The following is an 18,330-nucleotide window of genomic DNA, read 5'->3' on the forward strand; positions in this document are numbered from 1 at the left end:
TTAGAATTTGTTCAGCAAACTGCAAAAACTGCACTTTTATCTAAATTTAGAAACAATGAAAGAATTACGCTACACACATGTATTTTTTTATTTGACTAAACTAAAATGTTTGACGTCGTTGATCAAAAATGACATCAGTTTTAATGAAGTCTGTTTCTGATTCATTTTCACAGATAAAAATGTCACAGAAGAAGAAACACAAGAACAAGCAGAGAGGAGCGATGACATAATCTGCTGTTCCAGATGTAGAAATGATCTTGAGATTAAACCGATGACTTCACTCTGTCTCCCTGAATGAAGTCCTTATCTGCCGTCCTGAAGCTCAGAGGATCTCTGCTCCGTCACAGAGCGTGAACGTTCGTGTTCACCACCAATGAGAGAGTCGTGATGTCACTGATTTGATCGGATCAGCCTTTGTCGTCCTGTGAATGATGCATGATTGAGTCTTCATGACCCAGAATGCATTACTGCTGTTTGAGCTTCATGAGGAGATGAACTGACCTCTGACGGTTTTCAGCAAAAAAACAGTTTTTAGTCGATCTTTTCTCACCGTTCTGGTAATTTGATGGTTTAACAGAGTCAAAGTCAAGGCCCGGGGGCCGGATCCGGCCCTCTGGGTAATTCTACCCGGCCCTCCAGATAATTTTATTTTATTGTTATTAATGATGTTATCTTTCTAACTTGTATCATTTTGACAAAATGCATTTTTATGGAGAGTAAAATATTGAAAGTTATTTAAGGTTTAAATTGATTTATTCTGGAATAATATTCCTGCATTTGTATTATTCTTATTTATGTTAAAATGTTACAGTTTTAAAGTTTTTATAATGGCCATTCTGCAGCTTTTTGAAGTTTTTTAGGCTGTTTTGGAGTTCAGCTAATATTTCAGCTACATGCTAGCTCTTTTAGGTAATTTAGGCCTTTCTTTTTAAGTTTTTTTAGGGTGTTTTGGAGTTAGGCAATATTTACATGCTGTTTATGCTAATTTCATTTTTTTTTATTTTTTATTTCTTAGGATATTTTGAAGTTTAGCTGTTTTGTCAGCTACATGCTAGCTGTTTTGGCTAATTTTTTAGGCTAATTTGGCATTTAGCAAATATTTCAGCTGGCTATCAGCTTCAGTGATTTCACCTATCAACTTTAGCGTTTTCAGCTATCAGCTTCAGTGTTTTCAGCTATCAATTTCAGCATCTGCAGTGGCCAAATTCAGCTTACAGCATTATCACTAGCATTATAATAATGCTATAAATCTAGTTCATAATGATGTTAAAAAGTTTAAGTTTTAAAGCTTTAAAAATTTAGTTTTTTTAATTTAATTAATTTTTATCCTGTTCGACCCGTGATCTAAAGTGTATTTTGGATTTTGGCCCCTCGTGCGATTGACTTTGACACCCCTGATGTAACATATTCAGTTCTTAAAAGTCAAGAAAAGTCCCACAAAATATTTTATTTTTTTGACTAAAACTATCCCACTTTACACCAGTTCAATTCTGTTTTGTTGGATTATTATTTTGCTAAGATTTTTAAAGACTTTGATTAGACACTTTTATTTTAAAAGCATTTTTTCATTTTAACTTAATGATTATTTTGAATTTTGAATTATTTAAAACTTTTTTCTGTCAGTTTACTGTCTTTATCAAAAGATCTTTCCTTTAGAAAATGAGAATATTGCTCTTAATCTGAACAACTGATGAGGCTCTCAGTTCTGTATTTGACTCGTCATAAAACATTGAAGAGCGCCCCCTGGTGGTTCTAAAGAAAAACTAAAGTTTAAATTTACTCCAACTTTGCAGATGTTAATCTTTAGGAAACAAAATCAGAATGAAGATTTGCTTCACTTTTAAAACCCTTAATGATGTTTAAAGATCTTTCACAGCAGTTTTTAAACTATTTGGTCCTAGAAGATTTAAAACGTTAATTTTTAGAAAGTCAAGGTTTAAAGTTGTTCTAACTCTACACATTCCCAAGCTTTTCACTAAATCAAAGGAGATTATTTTTTGCAAGGTCATAGAAATAATGAATTTATTATTAAAAGTAGTCAAAATTATTTTTGCCCCAAGTTGATTTTTTTTTTTAATTTGACTGTAATTTTTGGTTTATTAATAATGATCTTATTTTCAATTTCAATAAAGTTAAACTGGAATTCATAGTCGTAATTTTGGTAATAAAAATGTAGATTTTTGCTCTAAGAAGACGTGATAGTTTTGAATTTTGTTTACATTTTGTTCTAGAATGAGTCATTTCTACTTTCTTCTCTACTAATCAAAACAAACTACAATTTTTATTCATAAAAAACTTCAAGAACACAAACTATTTGCTTATAATTAGCAAAAAAATTCATATTTTTGGGCTTTATGAGATTACATTTGAAATAATTTTCCCTTTTTAAATGCATGTGTGGAACTTTTTATTTAAGATTTCTTATTAACTTGCTCCAAGCACAGATTATTTCGCTACTTTCTAGTGATTTTCTTCTTAATATTTTTCTATTTAGTCTGAATCTGATTTCCATAAGGCAGGAGTTGTTGCCTTATTCTCTAAATTCTTCATCTTGAGGTTAAAAATGCAGCAAATATTCAGTTGATGAAAGATGAGGTAACTTTCAGAGAACGGTTTGAATCCAGCAGAGAAGATTCTGAATGTTTTCAGCAGAACGGAGCTGAAAGCTGCACACAGGAGGCGATGAAAGCGAGCGAGAATGCAGACTGACAGCCGGCGGTAAAGTATTCAGTCTGTAGGTTCACTTTCTCACAGTCAGGAGTGTAGACATGAACCGCCGTGCCCCCCCCATGAGGGCTGCAGCGTGAGTCAGAGCTCTGTGACTAATGACTCAGTCATCCACGAAAACGGCGAGCGGCAGCGACGTGCACAAACACGAAGAGATCTCACTCTGTGTTTCTCACCTCACTCCAAATGCTGCATCTTAGAAACTTTTTGGTTGAAAATAAACCTATAATTTAACATAATTTCCTTCCAACTATAGATGGATTTTGCTGCATTCTGAAAACAAAGAGATTTATCTGTAATTTAAGATACTAAAAAGAAGAGGATTTTTGACTTTACAGTCAGTAAAAACATTCCACTTTGTTTTAATGTTTTCTTTTGTTTTCTTTTTTGTTGTTTTTGCAGTTTTTTTAACTAAATATTCAAAAAATCTTCAAAAACATGATAATAAACAAAAGAAACGCAGATTTTATTTGACTTTAATGTCAGATTCTGAAGAAAAAATGTTTGTTTTATTTACAAAAAGCTGAACAAACCAAAGAAGAGACGGAACATGAACTCATATCGTCCAGCAAACATCACTTTTGAAACACGTCGTCGTGTCCAAAGGTTTCAGCTACGAAATGATGGACATCTCCTCGCGTTCCCGACTTTCCGACATGGCGTTGACCACGGTTCCCAGGTATCTGCAGAACGCCCTCCTCACGTCTTCAGGCTCCTCCTCCAGGTTGGAGTGAATCAGCTGCAGTTTTCCCAGAGTTGATGCTGTGACAAAAAGCAGATCTGTTGACTCAGTAATGTCACTGTAACTCTGGGTTTTATTCAGTTTGACTGAATATCTGCAGCTCTGTGTTCATCCAAACAAGCTCAGGTTGCACACAGAATATGGAAGATCATAAAACATATTTTTCTTTGTGTTTTTTTTATTATAAGTCAAGAAACTGATAAAAATGACTGTTTATTGTTGATTTCTTTTGATATTTTTGATTCTTTCAAGATTTTTATCAAGGAAAGAGTGTTTAAGTGCTCCTTAAAATTATATTTTTTTATTGTTGTTCATGGGTTGAGAAAATTGTTAAACTTTTATTTGGATTTTTATTTTCTGGGAGTGAACAGTTAATTTTGGTTGAAGCATGCTCACAGCGTTATGATTATTCTCGTGAGAATTTGAATTTTTTAAGTTGGCCTCAGCAGTTCACACTGGAAGAAAGAGCTGCAGGCGCCACGCTTTGGACTGAAAGAGACTCTTTTCTTGACACGCAGAAACGAGATATTTGTTGTGCTTTTTGTTTGTATTACTTTGTTTTTTCTTACATAGATTTTATTTTCTGAAATGTTTTATAATGTTTCATTTATATCAGGGGTGTCAAACTCAATCGCACAGGGGACCAAAATCCAAAACACACCTTAGGTCGAACAGGATAAACATTTATTGAACACTCTAAAACTACATTTTTAGAACTTCAAAACTGTAACTTTTTAACATAATTATTAACTAGATATATATCATTATCTGTGATAATGCTAGTGGGAATGCTGGAAGCTGAATTTGGCAGCTGAAGACGCTAGTGCTGATAGATGAAGAGGCTGAAATTGATAGCTAAAATCACTGAATCTGATAGCTGAAATCGCTGAAGCTGATAGCTGAAAATATGAAGATCATTGCTTAAAATGCTAAAGCTGATAGCTGAAAACGCTGAAGCTAAAATCACTGAAACGCTGAAGCTGACAGCCAGGTAAAATATTAGCTAAATGCCAAATTAGCCTGAAGACTGAAAAAAAACATATGTTGGCCAAAACAGCAAGCATGTAGCTGAAAAAAAATAGCTAAACTCTAAAACAGTCTAAAAAAAGAAAAAGAAAACCCTAAACTAGCCAAAAAAAGATGGAATGTACCTGAAATATTAGCTAAACTCCAAAACAAATTGTAACTTAAGTAACATGAAGTGCAGAAGAAAAAATAAACGCCTGTTGCAAAAACGGACCTGTGAAGTCATGAGAAGAGTCACAGAGTGGACGGTAGCTTAAAAAAGTTAAAAAACACTGATCTGAAATTGTTACCTAAAGGCAGCCGTCCGTTTTCTGCTTCGCTCCCCGGCTTGTGGTGAGCTATGAGCAAACACTGACTGTCCTGCAAACCCTGGGAGGAGACGAACACCGAGTGCCAAGTCTCGATTTCTTTCAGGTGAGTCGGAACGTCGGGATTGAAGGTGATCGCCACGCCGCTGCTGTCCTTCATGAGGGCGGGCCAGCACGACTCAAACCTGAAACAAAACAATCCTGCTGTAGCGGAGCATTCATCCAACCCTTAACAGAAGTAGAAAGAGGACTTACTTGAAATCCCCTGAACAGTCCCAGAGCTCCACCTCACATGTTCTGTCGCCGCTCCCCTCAAGATGGGATTCAAACTCCAGGATCCTGCAAACAGCAGAAAGAAGAAGTTTTAGTTTCAGAAAACTGAAATGTCTAAAGAGATTCCAGTTCTTACCGGACCCCCTGAGTGGGTCTGTACTCGCCATCGAGGTATTCTGTCGTGCTGGAAAGAAAGTTTGCGAGGGCGGTTTTCCCACACTAGAGGAAAAAAAGGTTTTTTAATTGTTTTTATTTCCACCTTTTGTTAAATATATAGATGAATATATATCTATATTCAAAAGAGGAATTATTAGAAAACAGTCTTACATGTCAAGAATTTTAATACGGGATTCCTTTTTCACGGGTTAATTACATTTGTGATAAATGATCAGAAAGTGACACATTTTAGACAAAACTGCAAATTAATAAATCTGTTGGATTATTCTTAAAATACGAAAAAAAACTTGAAAAGTGTGAATAGTTATTATTAGAAAACTGATTGTTTTCAGGATGATGATCTTTTTATATTGTTATTATTATTAATTTTTTGAGAGCACATCACTCTGGTACTCAGCTCACTTCATTAACTTCCATTTTAGAATTCAGTCTAAACTTTTACTGTTTGTTTTTAAAGCTCTTCATGGTCTCGCCCCAGTTTACCAAACGGAGCTTTTAACTGTGTGCAGCCACTCCAGAATTTTAAGCTCTGCTAATCAGTATCTCCCTGATGTGCTGAAGGTCACGACAGAAACATTGTGTTTTCCATTGCTTGCCCCCAGATATCGAATGTAATTTCTGCAGAATTGCAGATGCTATCAGACCTTAACCGTTTTAAATGTCAATTAAAAACGTACCTTTTTTTTTTAGAATGTCTATTAATACTCAGTTGTTGGTGCCGTTTTATTTTCTTTTATTTGTTTAATACATTCTTATTTATCTTTTAGGCATTTTATTGCTGACTAATTTTTGTAATTTTATGCACTTTTTGATTTTGCCTGATTTAAAACTTTCTTTCTTTTATTGTGAAGCACTTCAAATGCTGCTCGGAACTGAGAGCCTTTTTCATTGGCGTTTATTCTTTTTACTATATTACTATATTTTTAATAAAATGCATTTGTTTGAATGTATCCATTTGGTTTTGTATTTTATTTTGTTTTTGTTATTTTATTTATTTACTTATTTTTACAAATGCACTGAAAGAATCGATTTAATTGTATAAGGTACAAACAATGACAAAAAGTTATTCATTCATTTGGTTAACCTAAAGGAGTTGGGTTTATTTAATTTTTTAATTTATTTAACCTTTATTTTACCAGGAAATCCCACTGAGATTTAATCTCGTTTTTAAGGAAGACCTGGGGTGAAAGGCATCAACACAAGAAAATAAATACAGTTAAAACAATAAAGTAAAAATTAAATAGAACAAAATGAACAGTATGGTAATTAATTAAAGATTAATTAAGAGAAATACAGTCAGATCAAGTGAGACAAACTTCAAAAAGCTTTGATTTAAAGGAATTCGAGGGAATTCATTCATGCATCACCTTAAAAACAGAACACAGATACTCATTTGAGGATGGATCAAATGTTTGCTTACTTCAGTCTTAAATTAATTTTAGAAATACATGAAACATTAAATATATATGGATGTAATAAAACATCTATGTACTTACAAAAGCAGTCTAGTTAGATACACTACAAGAATACATTACTAAAAGTAATACAATTTAGGTGAAGTTTAATTTTTTATACTTTTTGTTGTCGACTTAAAAGGCTAAAATTCAGTCAGAAAAATGTTATTAACTATTTTTATGAGTTTTCTTCTATTATTGTCAATATTGGTGTTAGATGATGTTATGTTTTATCTGTATTTAACTTTTTTCACTTTCCAGTTGTTTTTGTTTGTCAATGCAAACTCGGGTCATCATTTTAAATGAGAAAGTGTTCTCTATTGACCTACCTGGGTTAAATAAAAAGGTTCAACAAGAAGTATTCCGTTAATGTACTTCCTACACTACACATGGATGTTATATAGTATTCTTGCTATACTTATGCTAAAGTAACAAAATAAACTTCAAGTTTGCTTTTTCTAAGAGGAAGATTAATTTATAGACTCGCCATTTTGGAGAGCTTGTATTATTATGACATCAAATTAAGCTCCTTGCAAAATAAATAAATAAATACATACAATTACATTAAAAAGGTATTTTGTGAAGCTGATGTTGATTAACTTACCTCTTTGGGACCAATAAGGACTATTTTTGCCTTGAACATTTTCCGTCGCTAAAACCTGGTCAAATTGTCTCCGCGTAGATGACTAAAACACCATAAAGTTTAAGCTAAACACATAAATAAGAATAAAATGTCCTTCTTTTTACGGGCGGCTTAGATAAGACACTGGAGCAACAAACTTCCGCGTCGTTACTATGGTTTTAGCCATCCTTTCGCTTCATTGGCCGATCAGAACTCTTCTTAAATTAATCCCCGCCCGCTCCACCGTCAAACAACCAATCAGCAGCGGATAAAACAGTAAACGTAATTGCGTCACTTCAAAATCAGCCAATCAGGTTCGAGCGTCCAGAAGGAGTGGCGTTTGGTTGAAGTTTGATAGACACAAAGCCGAACCGCGAGTAGTGTTCGTGTTCTTAGTTCTGCAAATCCAGGTAGGTTTGTAAAAAATATATTTATATGTAACTTTTTACTTATATTTTTATTTTAAATTAGTAAAAATAATTATAAAAAAATACGTGGTCTGTTTATCGCGTTAAGCTGTCAGACACTTAATCTTGTCTGTTGCTATGGAGTCGGATTGTTAGCTAGCTTTAGTAATGTCGTTTAGGTGTTAAAGTTAAATTTTTTATCATTTTTTAACTTTATTGAACAAAATGCAAGTATACAACATGAGAAGGAATCAATGTTCAATACAGAAATAATATAAATAGCCAGATGAGTTGATAAATAAATATTTGGAGAATATTACAGATTTTAATAGTTTTGAGAGCCTTGTTTTGTTGGTGGAATATGGTATTGATTTTAAATAAAAATGTACATCTTTAATGAATTGTGAGCAGTATGGGGTTTTATTATTAAGTTTATATCTATGTATGTAGAAATTTGGAGAAAGAATTAATAAAATAATTATCTAAAAAAAATCTTGTGCTTTTTTTTTCAAGTTTTTCTCCACATAATCTTCTGCTTTACTTCTTCCATTCTGTGTTTGTGGAAGTATGTCCCCGGAGGTTGAGCCCCACCTTCCCCCGGTGGGTTTCAGCTCCGCCGTGGAGGATCTGACTTTGAGTCGTGGTGATCTTGACAGCAACCATGAGCCTGGGAGGACCGGAGCAGAGTCCCGGAGCAGCGGGTAAGGTTTTCATAAATAAACCAAATCAACATCGCCGTCTCATAGCTGAAATGATTTCCTAACTCCTCCACAGCTGTGATGGAAAGACTTCCTTCCTGAAACTGCTCATTGAAGCAGAAGCAGCTGCCAGCTCCGCAGCGATACAGCTGGTGTCCTTCAGACATGCAGAAGACGGATTAATCGTGGGTTTTCTGCAGCTTTTGCATGTTCACTTTGGATGCAACTATTTCTGCAGCGACGATGGTTTCTGCTCCCACAGGACCCGGGATCCTCCACCAAAGACAAGCGAAGGATGGCGAGACAGCGAGGACTTTTGCTGGAGAAGTTGGAAGATTTCAGACAAATAAACAAGTCGCTACGACAAAAGCTGAGGCGTCTGCAAGCCTCTGAGGTTGGTAGTAAAATTTGTGATTGTTGAAAAAGTTCAGCTACTTCTACACTGTTTTCCTGCTTTGTTTCCTAAAGGCTGACAGGATTGATGCAGAGCAGCAGATGGACAGTCTGATGAAGAAGATGGCTCAGGCTGAAAGGGAAAATGAGGTCAGTTTTTGTTCAAATAAACTTGTGAAACCAGCTCTGATTAAGAAGTTAGGATGTGTGGAGCTTCATACATTTATCTGTGGCTCAAAAGTTTGAGAAATGGTTTGTTGTTGATTTCAGCGCTTGAAGAAAGACCTGAATGAGATGGAGAAGCAGATTGAGGAGCTGATTTCTCAGCGGAGGGAACAGCAGGTGAGCTCCGCAGACTTTTCCAGCTCAGATTTTGCGACAGAATCACTTTCATTTAAGGCTTTTTTTTGCTACAGGAGGAAGTCAGAGGTGCAGACCTGATGACAAAGTCTGCAGACGCAGCTAACGCTCACATGCAGGGCCAGCTGCGCAGCAAGGAAGCTGAAAACCGCCGTCTGACCTCACAGCTGCAGGTACGACTTCTCTGAAGCCGGGCTGCATTCGCGTCCGTGGTCGTCCTCAAGTGAGGTTTTTTATGTTGTTTTCCAGACTTTGGAGAGAACTGTAGTAGAGCAGAAGATGGTGATAAATGATCTGAGAGCTTCCATGAACATTCTGAACGAGAAAGCATCAGAGGACAGAGAGTCTCTCAAGAAGGCGACACGAGCGCAGAAACGGAGAGCTGAGAGGTTTGAAGCAGCCATAGAGAAATGCTACGCACAGCTTAAGGAGAAGGTATTTGACAACAAAAGGTTTGATGATGAGTTTGACAAACTGCTTGACTCTTGGTTAAAATCCCGTTTGTTTCAGGAGGCGCAGCTGACCAAAGCTCGGACAGAAAGAGACTCCAGGCGACAGCAGAAGGAGCAGATGACCAACGGGAAAGACAGACTTCAAGCTCACATAGAGATACTGAAAAGGTTACTTCTCTATTGCAGTCATTGCTCCTTTTTAAAGACCCACTCTGATCATCTTTAGATCCATTGTAAAAGCTTTCCCAAATATGATTATGTCATTATTAGGCAAATTTTTTTAATTTGTGTCGTTCTTTGAGACAGTGTCCTCCTAGCCGCAGACTTTCATTTGAAATATGCCTCTGAGTTGTGGGCAGGACTGTTTACGTGGAGCAACCCTGCCCCCCTTCCCCTCCTCTCTGCTGTGAGCTCTCAATGTACACGCTCTTTTGCTAGCTTACAACCCCAACCTAGCATTACCGGTTGAAACAAAAATGGCGAGCAATATTAGAGCTATCCAGCCGTACAGTTTTGAGTCAGTGTCCAGCTCGCACAAAGAAAAACTTTTTCAAATGTTTTTTTTGCTCTTGATTCACAGAAATTTGAAGAAAAAAATACTTAGAAATCTAATTTTTATCCTTAATTTTCATTATATACGTCTTCCATCATCAGAAAAATGCATGGTAAAAACACTAAAATCGTCATTTTCCTTGAGTGGGTTTTAAATGCAAAGTGAACATCTGTGCACATTAGGGCTGTTATGATTAACAGTCGATTAGTCGTTACTTTATATTATATGGAGTCAAAGTGTAGTAGAGTTGAAAGTTATAATAGCATTCTGCAGCTTTTTGGACTATTTGAGCATTTATTAAGGTTTTTTTAGGCTGTTTTGAAGTTTACCTAATATTTCAGTTTCATGCTAGCTGTTTTGGCTAATTTAGGTTTTTTTTTTACATTTTAGGCTAATTTGGAGTCTAGCTAATATTTCAGCTACAAGCTAGCTATTTTGACTAATTTAGGCTTTTTTTTTTTTTGGCTAATTTGGCATTTAACTAATATTTTAGCTGGCTATCAGCTTCAGGGTTTTCAGCTATCGTCACTAGCATCTTCAGAAACCAAATTCAGCTTACAGCATCGCAGCATTATGGCAGATAATGCTAGTGTGAAAATATCTAGTTTTTAGTTAGTTTAAAGCTAATGATGGTTAAGATGTGTGTTTTACATCCACATCCATGACCCGATTAGTCGACTAATTTGAAAACATTAATCTGTGATTAGCCGACTACTAAAATAATAATTTGTGGCAGCACTAATGCCCGTGTGATCCTGACATGAATTGTTCCCATTTTGTCTCTTCAGTGAAATCGCAGACCTGACTCTGAGGCTGCAGAAAGCAAAAAACGACCAGAATGCCGCCGACGAAACTGTGAAGCGAAAAGCCGACAAAGTCATGGCTGACAATAACGACCTCCTGGCCAGTAATGCTGCACTCAAGGTATGACGGGCTAAACGACCTCCACATAACACCGCGCCACACGGAATCCAAAAAAGAACATTTTGACAGAAGCAAAACGTTTTCCTCCTGATTTGAACTCCACCAGTGAAAGGACTCAGATTTCCATGTGATTACAGGCGTCTGTGACTCGGCTGGAGCAGCAGCTCGCTGATTGTGAATCTGCCCTCGTGGAGGAAAAGATTCTCTCTCAGGAGAAGAAGCTTGAAGTTGAGCAGTGCCAGTTTCAGGTTTGTTTGCTTCGTTCTGTTTTTGTTCAGAAAACGCTTCAACAGCAAATTAGTGTCTTGTTTCACAATCATTTATTCACACAAAGGAACTTTTAAAAACCCACTCTGATGAAAAAAGTGATATTTTTCTGATTGAAGAGGACATATTTAAAGAAAATTAAGCTTAAATGTCATTTCTGAGTATTTTTTCATTTTAATTGTTGTTAATCAGGAGCAGATGAATCGTGTCTGATCCCTGCAGGATAATAAAGGGAAACAAGGATCAAAATCATTTGTACGTAACTGTCAAAAAATATTCCTATTAAAAGCATTCCTATTTTTACAATTACCCCTTAAAATACCCCAAAAACAACAAATAGCTCTGATTACAACAACTAAATTCAGTTAAAACGTGCAGCCAACATGCAGCAATGTGCATCTTAGCTCCTATTACATGAATTTCCATCAGTTTTTGTGCTGATTGCACATAAAACACATGTGAATAACATCAAGCAAAATAGAACCTGTTAGAATAATTTCTGCTCAACTGAAAGGTCGATATTTTTGAATAAAACCTCAAATATTGAAGATTATTCAAATTTGTATTTTGATCTGTAAACGATCTAAGACAGGAAATGAAAATACAGTTCAGCAGGACATTCATAAAATAAATATTGTACATTTTCTATTAAAATCGATAAGGTTACCTTTTATTATTTATGCTAAATTGCTGTAAACAGCGTTCAGCTGTCAGCTTTGCTGTTCTAAACCTGAACACTGGAAGTCACTATTCACATTTTCAGCCCAGTCGCCATTTTCTCTGAAGTCACAGTGAAAAAGGTCTGTTTATTCATTTAATAGTGTTGAAATTTTTTCTGAAAAATGTCTGTTATTTGCTGCAGATTCATAAAAGTGACAAAAATATTGTAGCCGACTGAGTTTGGGTTTGCTAATGTCCAGAGGTCAGTAAACGCACCACGAAGAGACGCTCGTCACCCCGGGCTTCTGTTAATCAACCTGTTTGTTTGAGGGTTTGAGGGAAATAAATCAACAGTCCACTAATAAATAAAAAAAGCCTTTGTAGAGTGTTTTCTTTTGCTATTTTAGTTGCTAACCACAAAACAAAGGGTCTTAAAACAGGTAAAGACTCTCTGTCTTCGTGGAGGATAGGAAGAGAGGGACGCTCCTTTTTTTGTTCATTGTCTTATTTTAACGAGGTATTGGATCTTGTTATACTGAGATAATAAAACAAGGAAGGCAGGAAGTTTTCAGCTTCTGTATAATCATAAGATGCTTCGAAAACAAATCAAGAGATGAAAAAATTAAATTCCATTCAATTTTACTTTTCTCTAGGCTGCGGAACTTCAAGCTGAACTCGATCATCTAAGATTAAGATATGCAAATCTTTTACGAGAGACCCAGAAAACGAAGAATGGAAAAGAGGCAGAAGTTGAAAAGGTATTTCTTTACATCCTTAATACACGGATTTATAAAAACCTAAAGTTATAACAGAACTGTGGCAGTTCTTATTCCAATCACATATCAGTCATCATGTTGTATTTGCTCCATTGATCCTAACAGTCTTAACCGTGTAGAAGTAGTAGATCTTACAACATCTCCAAGCGAGGCTTTGGAAGGTGCTTTGAATCTTTAGTTAACGCCGTCTGTCCCCCCCCCGACTCCTCCCCGTGGAGTCCAGGTGAGGCGGGAGCTGCAGGGCCGCGTGGAGGCGCTGACGGCTTTCCCTGAACTCCTGAGTTCAGCCGAGCAGAGTCTCCTCCAGTGTCAGGAGAGCCTGCAGCACCTGGAGAAGAGCCGCTCAGAAAAGTCTCAGTCCGTTCAGAAACTTCACGTGAAGGTCTGCAACCCTCAGACGATGTGAAGAAGACGCTTTCTCACATCTGAACACTAGGTGGCAGTACAAGCACCTGTGTGGTTTGCTGTGTTGTGACAGTAAATGTAGAGAAATCAGATTTTAGAGCGTCTTGTGTCTAATTTGATGTGGTTTGTGGTTGTGTGACTTTGCATTTGGTTGACTTTCTTTAAAAGGTCAGTTAAGAAACTAAAAAAAAAATTTTATTGGAACTAAAATTCAAATTTCATTAGAGGGAAAACTTTATTTAAAAAAGTATACACTAACATCACAGCAGGAGAAACCTTCAGAATAATGAAAATACGTTCAAAAAATACGTTTAAAAACCCGCCAATGAAACAAAAACACACATGTCGAGGAGATCCAAAAAAAGTTTTTAAATTATCATGGGATGGCTAAAGGATTTATGGCTTGGTGGCCATTTTTGTGGGAAAACTGTGAAATTTGGGGATTTAATAATTTATTTGGGAGAAAAAACACAACTGAAGTTTCGTTGACCTTTGACCTCAAAAAGAGCCTGTCATCTTGACGACCAGCTACAAATGTAAACCACAAGGATTTCTGGATATATAGTACCCTCTAATTCCTTAAACATCTTTGGAAACTTGCTTGTGGAAAAAATGGTTGGTTTTTGAAGTTGTCGGTTTTTAACGGCGCTAGTGTAGCAAGCTCACAAACCGTTTAACAAAAGTTCTCCGTTGCTAAGGAAATCCAAAAATTCACTTTTGTAGATTCTTCTAAGAATTACATCGACCTGTTTGTCACTCCTAGGTGACCAAAAAATAAACTGGTTGCTATGGAGATAAAACCTCAGACAAGCCACAATTCTGGAAAAAAAAGGTTCTCTCCATTTATATAAATTTGTCACCAGTAGCTCTGACCAAGGGGGAGGGGAAGTGGGGGAAGGGCGTGTTCCCGTCACACAGCCGGTGAGGGCGGGGCTAAAGGGGGTTCACGCCAGTTTGTAGCGCCAGTAGGCCACAAACCACAACTCACTGCTTTCATATGTTTCAGATGCACATCTAACTGTAAACATTGCTTTAAAAATGTCTATAAAAAGTCATCTGTTTTAATTGTAGTATTTAAAAAAGCTAAAAAGAAATATCTGAGTTTTACTTAACAGAATCTCTTTTCTTACCAAATATCAGACGATGCTTGATGATACAGTTGCTAATAAGATCATTCGGAGCTCCTATTCTGTTGAATTCTCACATAAATGTTCACTAAACGGTCTCTAAAAACTTACAGAAGCATTTTTAATTTTGTTACTTCTCCTCGCATTGATTTAAAATAAATCTGCATCAGTGATGGGAACCTCTGGAAACAGCAAAAACCAGTTTGTTGACTTTTCTCCTCCTTGGTCTCAGATGGAGAGCCAGGCTAAGCAGCTGAGGTCGTCTGCAGAGATGACGGAGTCCGTTCTTCACACCAATTCACAGCTGCAAGAGAAAGGACAGGCTCTACAGAAGTGAGGAACAAAGTCTCTCAGATGTTCGTCTTGATTTAAATGTTTTTTAACGCGAGGGTGCGTCTGCAGGCAGATGGACAGACTGCAGCAGGAGAACTTGGAGCTGGTCCGAAAGCTGGCCTATCAGGAAGAAGCTCTGAGTTACAGCAAAGGCCAGCTCGACCAACGCGCGTCAGAGTGTCAGGCTTTGAACCGGCAGCTCGAGGCGGCTCTGTCTGACGTCAGACAGCAGGTACGCCTGAGAAGAGACGGATCTGCTGTCCAGCCTAAACTTCTAGGGAGGGTTTGCTGATTTCAACCTGAAAGGAAAGAAGTTAGCAGGGATGATTGTTTGACAGGTGTCTCACATCAACAGGTGAACAAGGTAAAGAGTCAGGCTGCTTCTCGAGAGGAGGCCCTTCAGACCAAAATCCTGGAACTGGAAGCTGAGAAGAGCAAAAGGGACAACGAGCTGAGGCTTCTCCGTCAGAGCAAGCTGACTGTGAGCATCATCCAGATCAGGAGTGTCAAACTCAATCGCACGAGGGGCCAAAATCCAAAACACACCTTAGATCGCGGGCCGAACAGGATAAACATTTATGGAACACTCTAAAACTACATTTATAAAGCTTGAAAACTGTAACTTTTTAACATAATTATGAACTAGATATATAGCATTACCTGTGATAATGCTGTAAGCTGAATTTGGCAGCTAAAGATGCTAGTGCTGATAGCTGAATATGCTGAAATTAATAGCTGAAAACGGTGAAGCTGATAGCTGAAATCACTGAAAGTAATAACTAAAAATACTGAAGCTAATGGCTGAAAACGCTGAAGCTGATAGCCAGCAAAAATGTTAGCTAAATGCCAAATTAGCCTAAAAAACAAAAAAAAAAAGGTTTGTCAAAAAAACCTAGCATGTAGCTGAAATATTAGCTAAACTTCAAAATAGCCTAAAAAATCTTATTAAATGCAGAAATAGTCCAAAAAGCTGCAGAATGACAATTTTTAAATCTTTAAAACTGTAACTTTTTAATATAATTATGAATAATAAAAAGGCAGGAATATTATTCTAGAATAAATCAACTTAAACCTTAAATAACTTTCAATATTTTACTAAACATAAAAATATATTTTGTCAAAATTATACAAATTAGAAATGAGTTCAAGATAACATCGGTCATTAATAACAATAAAATGAAATGATCTGGAGGGCCGGATAGAATTACCCAGAGGGCCGGATCCGGCTCCCGGGTATTTCTATCCGGCCCTCGGGCCTTGACTTTGACACATGTGGTCTAGATCTTATGTCTGGATGAAAGTTCTGTTTCTCGGTGGTGTCCTGTACATCTGACTTCCTCTGTCGTTCTGCAGTCAGAAAGACGGTTTGAGGTGCGTCTGAAGGACCTGCAGCTCAGCCTGGACCAATCAGAGAGCCACAAACGCAGCATCCAGAACTACGTGGACTTCCTGAAGAACTCCTACAAGACCATGTTTGACGAGGGGCTGCAGGCGACCACTTTCAGATCGCTGCATGTGTTAGACTGATCGAGGTTTGGAATTATACCACTGGAATATTCATTTACCCCATAGAATATGAAATTAGAAGCCAGGTTTAAAGCGGGGTCAGGGTTTGGACAAAAACTGTTTTTACAGATATTTTTTATTTAAAAGTTGAATAATTGCAATTTTTAAACTACAAACTCGGTGCTAACTTTTCTCTTCAATGAGCCGCTTGCACAAATATAAACCTTTAATAAGAGATTATTTCTTTTTTTATTTAATGTTTTGCAAATTAGTTAAAATAATAAAGAATTCTGACGTTTTATTTATGATGAGCTGATATAAACACTTAGTTTATTCTAGTAAAACAGAGTTTACAGTTTTTTTAATTAAGTGCTCAAGATATTAAAGGTTTTTTTGGGGGTAAAATGTTAAACTCAGGCTAACTGTTTTTTTATCTTTGTTATACTTTAATCCTGTTTGAAAAGTACTTTTAAAGTAGGATAAAATTACATTTGTCTCTTGTGTTTAACAGAACATTTATGCACCTAAAAACCTAAAAAGACGAGCCGCTGAAAGACACGTAGAGATGATCTTCAAACTGGATTAAAACTGGAATTAGGGATTATTAAAATGATGCAGATGTTCATCCAAACCATGTTTTTACATCAATATGTGATGCAAACACAAACATCTTGGACTGGATCTCAGTGTGCAGCAGGACAAAGTTTAACACACTGATGTTCAAAATGTTTACAGCAACACAAACAAACTAAGATGATTCAATTAAAAAGGAACATTTGAATCTTGGTTAATTATTTATGATTTATATACTTAGAGCTGCAACAAAACATTTCAGATTAAACTGCTTTGCTTTTTCAGCTTTTTCCTCCAAGTACTTTAACTCAAAAATGGTGATTGGTCTGAAGATTCTTTTCCACTTATAAATCCTTGAATGTTTTTCTATTTTAAGCATTGTTTGATACAATGATATGCTACAGATGGTTGTCATGGTTACGACTGTCTTCAGTGTAGCTAGTGATGTTTGTGCGTTTTCATTCTCAGCTGGACTGAGATGAAACTGACGGTTAAATGTTTAGTTGATATAAATCTGAAGTTTTTACCTTCAGGCTGCAATCAAATGTTTGTTGAGAGTCTCTTTGCTGTTTTAACGCTCTAACTTGTTAAATGTCTTTATGTTGATAATGATTTACCCATTAATGCATTTTTCTGTGTCTTTTGCTGTTTGAAATTGTGTTAAGAAATAAATGCTGTATAGCATTACTGTGATTTTATTGTGTCTCTTGTATTTTTGTAGCGTTCCTCAAGTTTTCAGAGAAAAGTCTGTCAGAGCATGACATGATTTTGGGATTTAAAGTACGTCTGTTGAAAACTTTTGAGCATGGTTTTTGATGTGAAGTTGGCTCTACAAAAATTAAAAAATGCTCGTACTTCTGATATTAAAATTCAACAAATTTTGCACAAAAATGTACAGTATTGTGCATTTTGTCATCTTAAGCAATAAACTTTATAGTTTGTTGTATTTAAAACCTTTTTCTTAATCTTTTGAGTTTGTTAATTGTTACTAATTTCACGCTTCCAGGACAGTTCAGGACGCTGCGCTTTCTGACTTATATTTTAGAAATGAATGTAGAAAGTTTGGTGGAATTTTGATGCCCAGTAACCTTTTTTCTCTCTCTTTTTTTTCAAAATGAAATATTCCAGCGTGTAAACCACCATCTGCACTGCAGCAGGAAAAGCCTTTAGAAGCTACATTACAATCAGAATTGTCTGACATGGAGATTCTCAAAGAAGTCCAGATACAAGAACTGGTGAAAAACACAAAATTCCAAACTAGGATCGTCTCATTGTGAAGTGAGATTGTAAACCACGACACCACAGTGCAGCCACATTTTAATGCAATTGTTATTCAAATTATTTTCCTGAAAAGTAAGCTTTTGTCCAATTCTGAAATTTTTTACATCTGTCCAGCTGTTTTCTACATCTGATTAATCAGAATCACAGGGTTGCTGGAGCCTATCCTAGTTACTGTTGGATGAAAGCTGGATTTTTGTTTCATTACATTTTTAAATGTATGATTTTTTTTAATACATTATTATTGGTGAGTAATAAAAAAATAATACTGATTAACTTTCATATGTTG

At 36.3% G+C, this 18,330-nt stretch overlaps 2 protein-coding genes across 4 annotated transcripts; one reads left to right on the forward strand and one right to left on the reverse strand.

Moving 5' to 3' along the window:
• Window positions 1-3,214: 3,214 nt before the first annotated feature.
• ift22 (intraflagellar transport 22 homolog (Chlamydomonas)) lies at window positions 3,215-7,495 on the reverse strand. Its single transcript, XM_024274273.2, has 5 exons — window positions 7,312-7,495; window positions 5,213-5,295; window positions 5,059-5,142; window positions 4,786-4,988; window positions 3,215-3,489 (listed from the first exon to the last, which is right to left on the reverse strand). The coding sequence occupies exons 1-5, from the start codon at window positions 7,348-7,350 to the stop codon at window positions 3,341-3,343; spliced, it is 558 nt and encodes a 185-aa protein (XP_024130041.1). The 5' UTR covers window positions 7,351-7,495; the 3' UTR covers window positions 3,215-3,340.
• A 101-nt stretch (window positions 7,496-7,596) lies between these two features.
• On the forward strand, window positions 7,597-18,321 carry LOC112147708 (outer dense fiber protein 2). 3 transcript variants are annotated; one of them, XM_024274272.2, is made up of 17 exons: window positions 7,597-7,739; window positions 8,303-8,437; window positions 8,511-8,619; window positions 8,697-8,828; window positions 8,903-8,977; window positions 9,098-9,169; window positions 9,244-9,360; window positions 9,437-9,622; window positions 9,698-9,807; window positions 10,981-11,116; window positions 11,254-11,364; window positions 12,697-12,801; window positions 14,584-14,684; window positions 14,754-14,916; window positions 15,040-15,165; window positions 16,038-16,216; window positions 17,892-18,321. In XM_024274272.2, exons 2-16 carry the CDS (start codon window positions 8,304-8,306, stop codon window positions 16,209-16,211), a joined length of 1,851 nt encoding a protein of 616 aa, XP_024130040.1. In that variant the 5' UTR covers window positions 7,597-7,739; window position 8,303; the 3' UTR covers window positions 16,212-16,216; window positions 17,892-18,321. The 3 variants fall into 3 exon arrangements, with proteins under 3 accessions (XP_024130040.1, XP_024130039.1, XP_024130038.1); XM_024274271.2 differs by lacking the exon at window positions 17,892-18,321 and adding an exon at window positions 16,702-17,456; XM_024274270.2 differs by lacking the exon at window positions 17,892-18,321 and having other exon boundaries at window positions 16,038-17,456.
• The last annotated feature ends 9 nt before the right edge of the window (window positions 18,322-18,330 follow it).

This window comes from Oryzias melastigma, linkage group LG17, assembly GCF_002922805.2.
Source record: "Oryzias melastigma strain HK-1 linkage group LG17, ASM292280v2, whole genome shotgun sequence".
NCBI classification, from domain to species: domain Eukaryota; kingdom Metazoa; phylum Chordata; class Actinopteri; order Beloniformes; family Adrianichthyidae; genus Oryzias; species Oryzias melastigma.

What these genes read in the sequence shown, in the direction of transcription:
- ift22 (XM_024274273.2), bottom strand. Translation starts at nt 7,350, where the DNA reads ATGTTCAAGGCAAAAATAGTCCTTATTGGTCCCAAAGAG. An exon ending in TCCTTATTGGTCCCAAAGAG is followed by an intron (nt 5,296 to 7,311) that starts GTAAGTTAATCA and finishes TTTTTCCTCTAG; the next exon opens with TGTGGGAAAACCGCCCTCGC. An exon ending in AGACCCACTCAGGGGGTCCG is followed by an intron (nt 5,143 to 5,212) that starts GTAAGAACTGGA and finishes TGCTGTTTGCAG; the next exon opens with GATCCTGGAGTTTGAATCCC.
- LOC112147708 (XM_024274272.2), top strand. Translation starts at nt 8,304, where the DNA reads ATGTCCCCGGAGGTTGAGCCCCACCTTCCCCCGGTGGGTTTCAGCTCC. An exon ending in ACGCACAGCTTAAGGAGAAG is followed by an intron (nt 9,623 to 9,697) that starts GTATTTGACAAC and finishes CGTTTGTTTCAG; the next exon opens with GAGGCGCAGCTGACCAAAGC. An exon ending in AAAGGACAGGCTCTACAGAA is followed by an intron (nt 14,685 to 14,753) that starts GTGAGGAACAAA and finishes GTGCGTCTGCAG; the next exon opens with GCAGATGGACAGACTGCAGC.